Raw genomic sequence first — 15,470 nt, 5'->3', positions numbered from 1 at the left:
TTTAAAGGATTCTTAACAAAAACAAAAAACGAAGGCTACGTGAGAGACCATTGGGCTACAAATCCTGAACACATCACTCTCAGGCCCTTTAGAGGAAGGCCCGCCGCCCCTGAGGGTAGATTACCTGGTCATTGTGTTCAGTGACCGTCTCCCTGCTCAGCCATGGCCCTCACGAGGGCCAGGATCTATCCCACTCACCGCTGCGTCTGCGCACCTAAAACAGCGCCCGCTCAAAGAGAGTGCTCATAAAATATCCACGGAATGAAGAATAAGCCTCAGTTTCCTTATCTGTAAAATGGGGCTGAAAATGTCTCTATGGAAGGGCTGTCAGGGGAGCAGATGAGACGGAGGGTGTGCCTGGCGTGGGGCAGGACCGCAGAGGGGACAAGTTACCTGGCTGAGAAGCTGTACAGGTCCAGCAAGGGTTTGCAGAGCCGCCTCAGTGCCCGTGAGAACACAGCTTCAGCCCAAGACAGCATCTGGTGGGTGGCCTGGAGCAGGTGGGGGCAATGAGAGCCGTCAGGGCCATCCCTGCCTGCAATGCCGCCTCCCTCCCCCTCGCCCCACCTCACCAGCTCCAGGGCGCCCCTAGTGGCCTCCAGCGCTGCCGCGATGGGCCCGGACCCCCAGGTCCCCGGCGTCCCGGACACCCAGGCCTGCAGCCGCTGCACGGCCTCCTCGGCCCGCTCCTGCCACACCTTGTCCAGGGGCTGCACTGTCACCTCCAAGTAGGCGTCCTTCAGCGTGGCCAGGGGCTCTGCAAAGGCAGCCACTACCCACCGTGAGGCCTCCCGGTCCTGGTGGCAGGTGAGATGCCGCTACCCGCATCCCAGGCCCACACAGGAAAACCAGCCCCCCCGACGACCCGGGCCTCCAGGAAAGAAATAGGGCCTGTGACCTGGAATGAGGTGGTGGTACCAGAGGCTGGAAGAGAGTTAGCCCGGCAGGCCTGAGACTGCGCAACTGCAAGGCCCGTTCACAGGGTCAGCCCTGGCTGGAATCTGGGGGGTTCCCACCGTTCCCAGACCTGATAAGAGGGCCTCACTGTGCCTGGATTGCACGAACAATGTGGTTTATGCTGAACGCCCGCTTTCCTTCTGCGAGTCTGGAATGTTGGTCTGTGCCAGGCAGAGGCTCCTACGTGACCAGCCCCCAGTGAGAAGCCTGAGCGCAGGGTTTCAACGAGCTCCCCTGGCAGACAGCGTTTGACACGTGTTGTCACAATTCAAAGCTGGGGGAGTGGAGGGAGTCCTGTGTGCCCCCACTGGGAGAGGAGTCTGGAAGCTCGTGCTTGGTCTCCTTAGAACCTCCCCTGTGCCTGTCCCTCCGCCACCTGGCTCTGTTATCCTGTCCCTGTAGCAAATCATAGCCATGGGTGCAACTACGTCCTGAGAGCTGTGAGTCCTAGTGAATCACGAGGCTGGGGGTGGCCCTGGGATTCTGACAAAGGGACACAAGCAGGGGTGAGAGTACATTTAATAGCCTGTCTGGCCTGAGCACTGGCCAGTCAGAGGGATGGCCGCCCTGGTGCTGGGCAGGGTCCTGGGGCTCCCTGCTGGGCCAGCTGTCAGCCCTGGTGCTCCTGGCCCCGGGAGAGGCTGGAGGGTCCCAGCACCGCCAGGAGGGCGCTCGGGACAGCAGCCTTCACGACCCTCACGGTCTCACTGGTGCTTATCACAGAACAAGAAATAGGCCCTAGAATCTATGGCAATGGGCTTAATAGAAGTAAAGCTGTATACCCAAAAGAAATCAGGCGGGGACTGAAGAAACTTGGGCAGCAGTCCCAGAAGAGATAAGGCAGCAGGCATGAGGGATACAAGCTTGGAGACTGACAAGAATGGACACTGTTCCAAAAGTCTGAAGGCTACAGATCCATGAGAAATAAGGCAGAGGGTCTAAATGAAGTTGGGCTGCAGGCCTGCCAGAAATCAGGTGGCCTTTCTGGTTGAACCAGTACCCCAGGCCGAGCATGAGGGGCCTGGAGTCGGGGGCCCTGGGATCAGGCGTGGATCTGGGGGCAGGGTCACGCCCTGTCTCCTGCACTCACGTTCCAGCTCATCCCGCAGCTGCTCCAGCCCTGCCTGCAGCCTCTCCAGGTAGAGCGGCACGCGGTTTGTCAGCCCCTGCCTGGCCCGGCTCTGGTTCCACAGCGCGGCCACCGCCCGGCCACTCTCCCGCACGGCCCCCAGCCCCGCCTGGCACAGCTGCAGAAGGGGGCCTACCGCGCCATCCAGGGCGCCTGCCGGCTGCACCTGGGCAGGGGAACGGGGGCAGGATCAGCGTGAGGGTCTGGGGCACAGAAAGCTCCAGAAGACCCTCATGTCCATGAGGGAGGCCCAGGACGAGCCAGAGGGGTGACCCTCCACAGCCTCACGCTCCCTCCCGTTCTCCAAGGGTGCCCCCGACATCCCAGTGCACTCTACCCACCAGGCGCTGGAACCGTCTCACGTAGGCGTCCAAGCCATGGATCTTCTCCTCCAGCCGGGCTTGCACCTGGGACCCAAGAGCAGCCACCCTGGACTGCGGACACAGAGGGACAGGCTGGGCCTCACGGGAATGAAGTGGACAGAATGAAGGTGCCAGCAGCAACGCGCAAGCATGTGTTGGCCACACTACGGGCTGTCTGCCTCTGGTTTCCTTGGTACTCCTGGACTTAGGGATCCTGGTCCTGTGGCCTCTGCCCGGGCAGGGTGGGGGAGTAGGAATAACACCCCTCCCCCCAGCCCTCGGCCCTCTCACCTCCACGTGGCCCAGCAGGGTCCCCTGGCAGCCATATGCAGCCAAGCGGAGGCTCTGGTTGGCAGCCTGCAGGGTCAGGCGTCCCAGGGGCTGGACGGGCTGCCCGCTGTCCTGGAGCAGGGCCTCCACCTCCGCAGTCCGCCTGTGGGCACACGCCCGCAGCACCACGCTCTCCTCTTGGCTCCCTGGGGCCAGGAAGGGACCTGCCATTGTAACCAGAACTCGTCCATCTGCCTCCCAGCTGCCCACTCCTCCCGCTCTCCACAGCCTTCTGTAGCTCCCCACTGCCCACAGGCAGAGTCTCAAAGGCTCTAGGATTTGAGGGCCTTGAACTGAGCTGCCTAAATCAACCTCCAAACCCCTGAAGCCTGGTTTCTTCCCCATCCCCCAGCCCACACCCACCTCTGGTCCAGACTTATCCCAGCCTCTCCTGGCACCACAGGTGACCACAGGAAGCTCATCATCACCTCCAAGCTGGGGGGTGCCACCAAGTCCTACCAGGGTTTCCTTTGACTTCGAGCTCTCAGCACCCCAATCTCTGTCCACTCTTGGGCCAAGCTGGGGCCTTGGCCAGGCCACTGAGCCACACCAGTACCTCCACTCACCTTCCTTGTGGGCCACCGAGGCCTGGAAGCAGTTCGGGGCTCGGGACACCAACAGCCTCACTTTCTCGTCCCCGTCATCCACATTCCCCTCCAGCTGGACCAAGCTTCGAGAAGCTGAGGTGGAGACCCGGCCCAGCAGGCCAAACTGCTGAGCCTTGGGGCCGCGGAGCTGGGAGGCAAAGGGCAGACGCCTGAGTGCAGCCTAGCCTCTGCCCACTGGCCCCAGTTGGCCCCAGGCAAAGGGAGAGGTGGCTGAGGAGGGTGAGGTTGAACCTGCAGGGAAAAGGCAATGCCCACCCCCCCATCTTCAGGGGCACTGGATCCCCCCACCTTACACCCCTGCCACAGGGCTCAGAATCCCTACCAATTGCAGAAAATGCTTATGAAAATCCACATCCAGGGACCTAACCAAGCACGGTGCACAGCATCCAAGTAGCTTAAAAATTCCTGCTGCGAGGCCTCACCCCAGAGATTCTGACTTAACTGATTGAGGGAGGGGCTGGGCACTGGCATTTTTGTTCCCAGTGCCCAGGTGTCTCCACCTACAGGCCAGGTTTTCCATGTTTGCATGAGAACCACTGCAAATGTCTCCACAAGTTCAAGGAGACATTGTGGGTAGCACCTGGCATAAAGGCTGGCACTGAGCAGTTCATCCCAGCCCTTGCAGCCACCAGCCTTGAGGGAAGGGGACACAAGACAGAAGGGTTTTGAATGGGGTGGGGCAAAGGCAGGAAAAGCCTCAGAGGCCTTAAGAGAAGGAACCCTAGGGAGACCTTGCAGCGGGGAGGCCAACGGGCTGATTGAGAAGCCGTTGTAGGGGAGGGGAGCCACCTCTGGCCTGAACTCAACTGCTCTGTATTCTAGTCCAGATACTGTGGCTAACAAGCTGTGCAGCCTTGAGTAACTGTGTTACCCTCTCTGGGCCTCAGTTTCAAAATCTATAAGATCAGATATAGAATGGTGGTTCTCAAAATTTATCAGGAATCAGAGAGAGAGAGAGAGAGAGAGAGTGTGAGTGTGTGTGTGAGTGTGTGTGTGAGTGTGTGTGTGTGTGTGTGTGTGTGTGTGTGTGTGTGTAGGAGGTGTGTTATGGGCTTATGTTCCTCAAAAAGATCTGTTGAAGTTCTAACCCTTGGTACCTGTAAATGTGATGTAATTTGGAAATAGGTTCTTTGTAGATGAAATAAAATTACGATGACATCATACTGGATTAGGGTGAGCCCTAAATCCAATAACTGTTGTCCTTATAAGAAGGCCATGTGAAGACAGAGACAGAGATTGGAATAATGCAGCCACAAGCCAAGGAACGCCTGGATTGCTGGCAGCCCCCAGAAGCTGGAAGAGGCAAGGAAGGATTCTTTCCTGGAGCTTCTGGAAGGAGCATAACCCTGCTGACACCTTGATTTTAGATCTCTAACCTCCAGAACTGTGAAAGAAGAAATTTCTGTCGTGCTAAACCACTGAGTTGGGGCTAATTTGTTACAGCAGCCCTAGGAATCCAATTCAGGGTGCTCACTAGACATGCAGCTTCCTAAGTGGGTGGGAGGGGTGGAGCCCAGGAATCCTTAGATTTCACAGTGCATGAAGTGAGCCTGAGGGGGGGTCTGCAGACCACACCTGAGGTGTCCGTCCTAGTCACTGTCACTGAGTGGCGAGCGCCCCAGCAGCCGGGGTGGGTGCCTCACCTCCCGAATCTGTCCCTCTTCTCCACCGGGTTGGTGTAGAGACCAAACAAGGCTGTGAAAGGCCTCTCTCCACACCACGGACCCCAAAATGGGGCAAGCAGAGAGGGGGTGGTGGGCAAGGGAGAACCGGTTAGAACCAGCTGCCCACATCCTCAGGATAGAAGCAGGAGGACCAGCCACTCCCTGACCGCCCACCGCGGGCTAGGCCCCACGGGGCTCACTCCCAGGCCTCCGATTCTGGGGAAGTGAGCCTTGGGGCACTGGGATTACAGGTGCAGGAGTGGCTGGGGGCCTGGCTGGCAAACAGGGAAACAAGAGCCAGCCTTGGCAAAACTCAGAAAGGAAAACTCTTTTGAAACTGCCACTGCTCCTGGGCTCGGAAACAGGAGCTGAGTGAGCTCCAGACACAGAAATGCCTCATCCAGCGCTGGATGCTGGAAGGAAACTCCCATCTCATGAGCACCTACTGTGTGCACGTGCTGTGCAAACTCTTGTTTCTTTTCCTCCCAACAATTCTGCAAAGGACATGGGATTTGTTCCCATTTGACAGAGAAGACTGAGGCTTGAAGAGGGAAAGTCACAAGGTCAAGGTCACCCAGCCAGGGAGACAGAGAGATGGGTGGATGACAGCACTTATGGAGCACCTCCTGTATGCCCGTGCTGTGTGGGGGGAGGGGAGGGGTGCCCAGAACCCCACTGACCACCCTCTGAAATATACCTGATCCCCACTTACAGATGAGGAAATGGGGCTCAAAGAGGTCCCTTCCCAGTAGCCCTTGGCCAGGTGGGAGCACAGCAGGTATTGAACCCTGGGCTGCTGGGAGGTGGAAGGGGTAGAAGACTTGGCCAATAATAGCTAATAATAATAGCAGCTAATACTTACTTAGTGGCTGCTTTGTATCAGGCACTATCTAAGCAATCTATACATATTAACATACTTAATCCCTGCAATATTAATGCCATGGGAGGTAGGGTAGGTGCAATGATTATCCATCACTTTACAGGCGAAGAAACTGAGGCACAGAGAGGGGAAGTACGTTGCTAGCCAGGAAGAGGTTGGGCTGGGATTCAAACCCAGGGAGTCCAGCCACTGCCTCTCGGTTATAGGAAGGGCTGACGTTGGGCAGCAGAGGAGCTGCTCAGGGCGGGGCGGGGGGGGGCAGCCACAGGGGTTCCCACCTACAGTTAAGCTCAGGTCCCCACTAGGGTGCCAGTCTGCAGTTCTAATACTGGCCACTAGATGGCAGGGCCACCCAGGCAGTGGTGGTCCGCTGGGCAGAGAGGGACAGAGGGACATCAGAGTATCCTGCCTATGGGGTGGGCAGCCCCGACCCAGCCACCTTACCTCCAGCTCCCCGGAGAAGTCAGGCATCCGGGGCCTGCTGTGGTTGCGGAGGGTCAGGCTGAGGTGCAGGCTATGGTCTGGGTCTGGGGCGAGGCCCAGCTGGCATTTGCAGTGTAGCAGAAGCCCACCGCTGCCCAAGGTGTGCTCCCCGGAGACCGAGAGGGCCTGGAATGAAAGGGTGGGGTGTCAGTGGTCAGGGGGGCGCAGGAGCACAGCTTCCTCTCCCTGTGCCGTGGTCCAGGCTACTATCCCTCATGCCAGGACCGTCACAATAGCCTGTCAGCCTCCATTCCTGCCCCAGCCCACAGCCCCTCCTCCCCTTGGCAGCCAGACCAAGCTTTAAAAAAATGCAAATCAGACACTGTCACCCCTGCTCAAAGCCTCTGCCTTCCCACTGCGCTTAGAGGAGAAGCCGGTCTCCTTGGCAGGTCCTATGGGTCTGCGTTATCTTCCTAACCTCGCCCTCTTGCTCTCTCTATAAGGGCCACCCTGTGTTCCTCAAATACTTTAAGCATGCTCCTGCCACAGGGCCTTTGCACTGGCTGTTCCCGCTGCAGTTTGCATTCGTCAGCAAGGCCCCCTGCAATCCCCTGTCCACTCTCCCTGCTTCATTCCTTCACAGCATTCACCACACCTGACTGCATATCATGCATCTTGTCTGTTTTTTCTTCTTCTACCCACTGGACTGTGAGCTTCAGGAGGGGAGGCACCTGGTCTGTCCCTTTCACCATCCTTGCTCCTGCACCTAGAACAGAGCCTGGCAGAGGTAAGGCCTACAAATGCTTTCTGAACGGATGAACAGATTGGGGGTTGGCAAACTAGGGCTCATGGGCCAAATCTGGCTCACTGCCTGTTCTTGTAGACAGATTTTTATTGGGAATGGCCATACCCATTCATTTACATGTCATCTATGGTGGCTTTCATGACACAATGCCAGAGTTGCAACAGAGACCATATGGTCTGCAAGACTTAAAATATTTACCATCTGGCTCTTCACAGAAAAAGTTTGACCCCTGGGATGTGGGGAATGGGAGGGTGGATGGATGAATGGATGGAGGGATGGGAGGGAGGGAGGGAGGGAGGATGGGAGGGTGGGTAGATGGATGGATGGATGTTTGGATGGTTGAGAAGATGGGTGGGTGGGTGGAAGGAAGGGTGGAAAGAATGCAGGAAAGACCAATCAACCAGCTAACAAACTCGGGGGAATGCTGGGGGGATAGGGGTCCCAACACCTCCCCCTAACAATGATGACGAAAGCAGCAGCTTTTGTTTATGCGTTGAGCACTCTCCCAGTGTCACATCTTAAATTTCACAATCACCCTACATGCTGGAACCAAGTGCATCTTCCATCCTTCAGATGAAACACCGGATGTTCAGAGAGAAGAGCGCCCTGCCCAGGGTTGCCCAGTGGCGTGTGCAGAGCTGTGATGATGGCACCCAGCTCCCTCACTCACACCCCTGACCTGGGCGGGCACCCTCCTCTCTCCTCACCACCTGGGTCCCTGGGCCTTTCCCTGGGACAGACTCACCCTGGGCAGGTGGCAGAGCCCCAGATGCAGGGAATGGCGCAGCCAGTGGGCATAGTCCGTCTCCATGACTCCCTGGAAACTCTGCGTGGTGCAGGAGGCCGTGAGGACGCGCTCCAGTGTGGCCTCTGCACGGATCTTGTCCGGGCGGGACGGCTGGTGCCTCTGGAAGGAGAAGGCACCATGGGATGGGGGTTCGTCCCGGAAGAGAGAGTGCCCATGGCCAGCGGCAGTCAGGAGACCCTCACGGGAGGAGGGCAGGTGCCAGAAATTCCACCATCAGAGCCCTGGTCAGCCCCACAGCAGCCGTTTACACTCCGAGCAGGACTTCTGTTGGGAGACTGAGGGGGGCTGGGCCTAAGGAGACCCAGAAGGGGCAAGGGGACTTCCAGGGCTAGCTGTCCCTGTCTCTCCATAGCCCATCAGGAGCCCCAGGCAGGCGGTGCTGCTGGAGAGACCTTGACCCTGACACCTCTGGAAACCTGACCTCCCGACCTCCCCCCACCCCTCCCCAGATGCCCACTGGCGACACCAGCTCCTTCCCCATCTGCTCCCCAAGTGCTTGCCTCATGCTGGGTGCCTTGCCTTCCTTACCTCCCAGAGCTCTCACTACACTCCAGTCAGGGAAGGATTACTGCACCCATTTTACAGATGAGAAAACCAAGGTTCACAGTGGAGAAATGAGTTGCCCGCGATCCCCAGCACAACTAGCACTTATACCCAGGACCCTAGGGCCCCAGAGCCAGGCACTTCCTGAAGCAGGTGGGGACCCCCAGCCCCCCAGGCCTCACCTCATACGTCAGGTTCTGCTGCACCCGGCGTCCGTCCCAAGACAGATCGAGCCACTCGCTGAACACGGCTGGGGTCTGTATTAAGGCCCCACAGGCCCTGAGGGTGCCCAGGCCCCAGGCGTCCTGGAGCTGAAGAGGATGGAGGACGTGACTCGGGGGAGCGGGGGCAACACAGGGCTCAGAGTTAGCGAAAGGCCTGTGCCTGATCAGCAGGGCAGCCAGTGCCTACCTGCCCCGGGGAGGTGGCCACGCAGCCATCCCAGGAGGTGCCGTGCGCCAAGGACCTGTCGGCCCAGGTGAGCTGCAAAGTCGCAGGCTGCCCTCCATTCCAGGCAAGCTGTACCTGCAAGGAGATGGGGCCAGTGACGGGCGGAGGAGAGAGATGGGGAGTAGAGATGGTGCCTCCTCTTGCGGCTCGTGTTTGTAAGAGCTTAGAGCCACGCTCAGGCTGGGAGGCCAGAGGCGGTTAGATGGAAAACTCCTCATTCTCAGCACCCAGACTCATCATTCCCAAAGACAGAATGAAATCTGAGTTGCTCACTGGGGTTTGTGGGGCTGCTGTGGACTGACTCACATCACCCCACCAGTTCATATGTTGAAGCCCTAATCCCCAGTGTGAGAGCATCAGGAGGTGGGGCCGTTGGGAGGTGATTAGGGTTGATGAGGTGTGGGGCGGGGGGGTCACAATGGAATTAGTGTCTTTGTAAGAAGGACCCCAGAGAGCTCCCTCCCCAACACGTGAGGACACAGTGAGATGGCTGCAGGCCAGGCAGAGAGCTCTCACCAGAACCTGACAGTGCTGGTACCTTGATCTTGGACTTCTAGCCTCCAGAAGTGTGAGAAATAAATGTCTGTGCTTTAAGCCACACGGCCTGTACTATTTTGCTATGTCAGCCCGAGCCGAGAGAGGGGTCCTGCGTGGTCTGCCCCTCACCTGACCTCATCTCCCCCCTCCCCTGCCCCCGCCCCATCGCGTCCTTGGTTCTGGTCTTGATTGCCTCTGGCTCTTCCTGAAGCACCCAGCCCGTTCCCACCTCGGGGCCTTTTCGCTTGCTGTTCCTTCTGCCTGGACTGCGCTGCTTCTCCAGCTTGTCACAGACAGCTCCTCCTCATCTGCAGATCCTCAGCGGACAAACCACCTCCTCCAGGAAGCCCTCGCTGTCCACCCCATCTAAAGTAGTCCCCCCCCCCACTCCAATGTTTCTCTCTCTTAGCACCCTCCTTACTTTCTTTATGGTGCTTACCACAACTCTTAATTTCTTTATTCATTCATTTGCTTGAGTTTTGGTCTTTTTGCCTGTTTTGCCTGGCACACACTGGCCTACTGTCTTCCATTTCACAGAAGAAAAAAACTGAGGCTTAGGGAGGTGCTGTGAGCTGCCCAAGGCCTCCCAGTCAGATGCAGAGTCCAGCTGCCCTGCTCAAACCACTGCAGTGACTGACTAAACAAATGAGCACTTCAGTGATGAATTGGACATGCTTGTAACTGTTTCTCTCACTAAAATGTGAGCTTTATCAATGCAGGGACTGTGTCTGTACCTCAACACTGCCTGGCACACAGTAGGTGCTTAATAAGGTACTGATGAAGGAATGAATGAATGAATGAAGGTCCCTTTGGGGTTCAAAGCTTCAGGAATCTGTGATTCCAGAGATGTCCTTGTCTCTGATGAACAAATGGGATCCTCCTCCCCCACACGTGGTCCCAGATGCCCCACCCGTGGGCTCAGCCACGCAGCTCACCAACCCCCAAGACCCCTACACCCAGGGCCCCTCGGATGCTCCCTGCTCACCTGCCGGCTCTGCCTGCCACCCCTGCTCTCAGCAAAGCCACTGGCCTCGGCCCGCCACCAGGAGAGGCTGAAAGGGTGAGCCAGGGCCAGGTGGGCGGCCAGCTCGCCCTTCCCCAGCCGAAGAGAGGAGGACAGCACCACCTGGGGAGGGGACAGGCTGAGGGGGAGGGCTCCCCCAGAGAGGCCAACCCCCTCCCCACCACCCAGTGCAGGCAACCTTCTTCATCAAGGTCACGGGAGTGAGGGCTGCTGGCCCAGCACTGTGGGAGGCCCTCCGAGAGCTTCAGCCCATTTTGCAGAGGAGTAAGTTGAGGCTTGGAGAGAAGCAGATGGGGACAAGCATATGACAAAGATGGGACTGGGAGTCACACATGTGGTGGCTGGAGGCATTTCATGGGTTCAAATCCCAGCCCTGCCTTCCAGTAGCTCCGTGACTCTGGGCAAGACCCCATGCCTCTCTGAGCTTCAATTTTATCTTCTAGAAATGGGGCTGATGTGCCTGGCACACAAGAGGCCTGCAGTATGTGTCAGCCACTGGTCTTCCTGTCCCAGGTGGTGCTGGGACCCAGGTTTCCTCCTCCCACCCAGTGCCCTTCTGATGGTCCCTTGGGGACTGGGGCCCAGCCCCATTGTCTCTGTAAGGCTCCTCAGGCAGGGCAGGGCCCCAAGTGCACCTCTCAGGCCACAGGGTGGGCTTCGCAGGTATCCTTCCAGCGCTGACGCCTACCTGGTTTTTGCCATCCCAGCCCACAACCAGGTCATCATGGTGGCTGCGTCGCGAATGCTCAGAGGCCAGGCGGAGGCTGCAGTGCCGAGGCAGGGGGAGCGGCAGCAAGTGGGTGAGCTCCACTGGAGGCGGGGACACAGGGAGGGGCAGGAACATGAGCTGAGGACATCGGCTTGAGGCCGAGAGGGTATAGGGGGCCACTTTGGGGCCACACGCTCAGGTAATCTGCACAAAATTCAGAAGCTACACCTTCACTTGGTCCCCATACCACTCAGTATAGTCCCTCAGTGTCCCCGTGAGAACCCCAAATCTCTATTCCTGCAACGAGGCTTTGTACCTCCTCCATCAAGAGGTGGAATTTGTTTCCCTGGCCCTTGAACCTGGGTTGGCCTTGTGATTTGCTTGTAGAATTTGGTGAAGTTGACACTGGCAAACCCCAGCCTAGGCCTAAAGAGTCCTCAGCTTCCACTGGCTCTCTGGGATCCCTGCCCAGCCACTGTGAGAACAAACCCAGGCTGGCCTGCTGGATGGTGACACCACACAGACGAGAACCTGAATGTTTCAGTCGAGGCTGTCCCAGACTAGCTGACAGGCAGCCAGCCCCCGAACACGTTAGAAAGCCCAGCCAAGATCAGCAGCACCACCTACCCAACTTGGGGCTGACTTTGATGCGTGAGTAAGACCAGAAGAGCTGCCCAGCTGACCCACAGGCCCATGAGCAGTGATAAATGCTTATTACTGTAAGTCACTGAGTTTGGGGTCGTTTGTTACACAGCAATAGCTGACTGGTACAGTCTCCTTCTTGTATCACTCTCAGGTCCCTCACACTCATGGTTGCCCAGGCCTCTTTGAATGTCCCACACCTACCTGGCCACACTCACCTGCCCTATGCTCTCATTCCACCTTGGGGTGTGACACAGGGGGTACCTGCATAGCTGAGGCCTCACAGCAGACAGTCTCCTTGCCCTAGATTTTCTTCCTTCATCCCTTAAGGTTGAGTCCAGCTGCCCTGACCTCCTGCACCACTTGATCCCATCCTGTGAGGCCACCAACTGGTCCTGCCTTCCTAGACCCCCAGAGCAGGAGTCCACCCAAGACCCCATTGCAGACAACGGCCACCATGCTGCCCTCTGAGCCCTCTGGAAGGGGTGCTGCCTGTCCCCACACAGACTCTGGGGAGCTGTGCCCAGAGACGGCGGCACTAGCTGGTTCTCAAGGCATCATCTGGTCACCAGTCCAGGGAGCACTGACCACATTTGCATGCCACATGCAGAGCCACACCCCTCATTCCCTCCACCCCTGACCTGCTGGCCCCTATGCTCTGTAACCACATGGCAGGGTCCACGGACTGCTCAGCTCACCCATGGGCCCCCGAGCATGCACACGTTCACACATGCACACAAGGGCATACACATACCATCTTGGCATGCTGAGGACCTTCTCATTTCCTCTGCCTTGCAGGGCACATGTGTGGCAACCGTGACCATGGGGAACTCCACTGGGCCACTCAGCAAGCCGTGCCCCCGGGGCCAGGTTCTGCACCGTGTTTCCCGCTTGGCAGGCCAGCAGGTCGGGCTCTGCTCGGTGTAAGGGGGCTCCTCAAACACTAACTGACAGTCTGTGTGTCTGCACAGCCCCTTGGGGACGGGGTTGTTGCCTGGAGAGCCTCAGGGGTCACGGGTGCCACCGTTGGGGTTGCACTCACCTCCCCTGCCAACCTTCAGTCTGTCAGCCTCAGCTCTGAAGCCTCTCGGGGATGCTCAGAGTTGGCACACCTTCCACGCCCTGGCCCTACCCTCCTGTCTTAACACACTCAGGTAAAACCCCAACTCCTTGTCGGGGCCTGGGATCCTGTGTGACCTGGCTCCGCTGACCTCTCCCACCTCATCTCCCCCCTGCTCCTCCCTTCAGTCCACTCCAGCCACACTGGCCTTGCTGCTGTTGCTCCGGCCACAAAGCTTGTTCCCACCCCAGGGCCTTTGCACCTGCTGTTCCTTCTGCCTGCAATGATCTCCCCAGAGCTTCGCCTTCTTGTCACTTGGGGCTCAGCTTAAACATCACCTCCTGAGACAGGCCTTCGCCGACCACCCCACCTGGATGATCTCCAGGCCCCCAAACCAAGCCCTGCTTGCTTTCTCAGCCCTTCTCTCTAGGAGACACCCTGGCGTTATCTTGTTCAGTATGTGTCCCTGCTCACAGCCTGCCTCCCTGAAGGCGGGGACCTGGGCCATCTTATTTCCCAGTGGATCCCCAGCACCTGGAACAGCACCTGGGATAAGCAGGTGCTCAATGATGGTGCTCTGAGTGAGTGGGTGAATGGGCCACCCCTGCTGCAGCTGCTGGGAGACTCACCCTGCAGGCTGAGGGTCCCGGTGGGCTTGAGGAAGGGCCCGGAGAGGCTCCCGTTGATGGCCATCTCCTGGCCGTCCCACAGCACCACGTGGTGCAGGACACGGGTGCCACGGGCTCGCTCGTATGAGGTCTGCAGGACCAGCTCCCCAGGAAGGGTGTGGAGCTGGAAGAGAAAGATGGAGCTGGGTCACAGGGGAACCCGGCCCATGTTCCCGCTGAGGGTAGGAAAGGAGAGAAGCTTTCAGAAGAGGAAACACAAGAAACAAAGTTCTAACAGTTTACTGGGCTGGGCAGATACTGTAAGGGAGGGGGTGGAAGGGGTGTGACATAGGAGACCGAAGCCCCCTGTAAAGAGGACAGCCGCCTCTCAGCTCCACTTCCAAGCCGTGTGGCCTTGGGCCAGTTTCCCAACCTCTCTGGGCCTCATTTCCTTGCGTATAAAATGGGGTAAGAATAACAGTGCCTACTTCAGTGATATAATGGGTGTGATGTGCTCAGCCCAGGGCTGGACCCATGGACAATGCTATGTGGGGCTGCTGCAGTTGGTAGTAGGATTTCTCAAACATTTAGTGAGCACATATTATGTCCTTGACCCAGTGCTGGGGGTTGGGGTACAAAGATAACCAAGATGGGCCCTGGCCATTCAGGGGCTCCAGGCTGGTGGGGAGACAGTCACAGAGACAGAAAATGGTGGGACAAGGTGACAAGAGTAGCCACGAAAGATATCAGAGGGACAAAGGAACACAAAGAAAATAAGTGGACAAAGCAGGGAAGGGCATTCTAGGCAGAAGGAACAGCCTGTGCAAAGGCTCAGCAAGGAGCACTCTCCCTGCTGGTGGGTGCCACAGGTGGAGGGTGGAGGGGACTTTTGGTGGGACGAGGAGAACTGACTCTTAAATGTCTCTAAATCCCATCACTACTGCCCCCACCTCGGTCCAAGACATCATCGTTCTGGCCCTGCTCACTGGCTTCTTCACTGTTGTCTCTGCTGTCCCCTGTAGGTCCCTCCCCACACAGCAGCCAGAGGAATCTGAAAGCATCCCTTGGATAGTGTCCTCAAAAGGCGTCCAATTTCAGAGAGAATAAACTCCAAACTCCTCCCTGTGACCTGACACGCCCTGCATGACTGGCTTCCCACTGCTGCCCCCCATTCCCCCTCAGGTACTCTGCTCCAGCCCAGTGGCCATTCCTCAAATAAGCCAAATTCATTCCTGCCCAGGCCTTTGCACGTCTTGTTCCCTCTGCCTGGAATGCTCGTTCGTTATATATTTTCTTTTCTTCACATCTCTATTGGAGTATAATTGCTTTACAATGGTGTGTTAGTTTCTGCTTTATAACAAAGTGAATCAGCTATACATATACATATATCCCCACATCCCCTCCCTCTTGCGTCTCCCTCCCACCCTCCCTATCCCACCCCTCTAGGTGGTCACAAAGCACCGAGCTGATCTCCCTGTGCTATGCGGCTGCTTCCCACTAGCTATCTATTTTACGTTTGGTAGTGTATATATGTCCATGCCACCCTCTCACTTCGTCCCAGCTTACCCTTCCCCCTGCCAGTGTCCTCAAGTCCATTCTCTACGTCTGCGTCTTTCTTCCTGTCCTGCCCCTAGGTTCATCAGAACGATTTTTTTTTAGATTCCATATATATGTGTTAGCATACGGTATTTGTTTTCCTCTTTCTGACTTACTACACTCTGTATGACAGACTCTAGGTCCATCTACCTCACTACAAATAACTCAATTTCTTTTTATGGCTGAGTAATATTCCATTGTATATACATGCCACATCTTCTTTATCCATTCATCTGTCGATGGACACTTAGGTTGCTTCCATCTCCTGGATATTGTAAATAGAGCTGCAATGAACACTGTGGTACATGACTCTTTTTGAATTATGGTTTTCTCAG

The 15,470-nt window shown here is 57.2% G+C and overlaps 1 protein-coding gene across 1 annotated transcript in view; it reads right to left on the bottom strand.

The window, feature by feature from the left end:
* The window catches only part of LOC132476971 (uncharacterized), a 146,755-nt gene that overhangs the window by 7,043 nt on the left and 124,242 nt on the right, over positions 1-15,470 (bottom strand). The window contains exons 50-62 of the mRNA XM_060079224.1: positions 13,561-13,723; positions 11,209-11,330; positions 10,482-10,622; positions 8,921-9,034; positions 8,692-8,820; positions 7,904-8,065; positions 6,375-6,539; positions 3,345-3,513; positions 2,740-2,924; positions 2,428-2,520; positions 2,048-2,252; positions 573-757; positions 394-491 (exon numbers count right to left, since the gene is read on the bottom strand). Coding sequence (XP_059935207.1) covers positions 394-491; positions 573-757; positions 2,048-2,252; positions 2,428-2,520; positions 2,740-2,924; positions 3,345-3,513; positions 6,375-6,539; positions 7,904-8,065; positions 8,692-8,820; positions 8,921-9,034; positions 10,482-10,622; positions 11,209-11,330; positions 13,561-13,723 — 1,931 coding nt within the window. The remainder of the gene's footprint in view (positions 1-393; positions 492-572; positions 758-2,047; positions 2,253-2,427; positions 2,521-2,739; positions 2,925-3,344; positions 3,514-6,374; positions 6,540-7,903; positions 8,066-8,691; positions 8,821-8,920; positions 9,035-10,481; positions 10,623-11,208; positions 11,331-13,560; positions 13,724-15,470) is intronic.

Source organism: Mesoplodon densirostris, chromosome 16 (genome assembly GCF_025265405.1).
Source record: "Mesoplodon densirostris isolate mMesDen1 chromosome 16, mMesDen1 primary haplotype, whole genome shotgun sequence".
Taxonomy (NCBI): Eukaryota; Metazoa; Chordata; class Mammalia; order Artiodactyla; family Ziphiidae; genus Mesoplodon; species Mesoplodon densirostris.
This window is presented reverse-complemented; position numbering and strand designations above follow the sequence as displayed.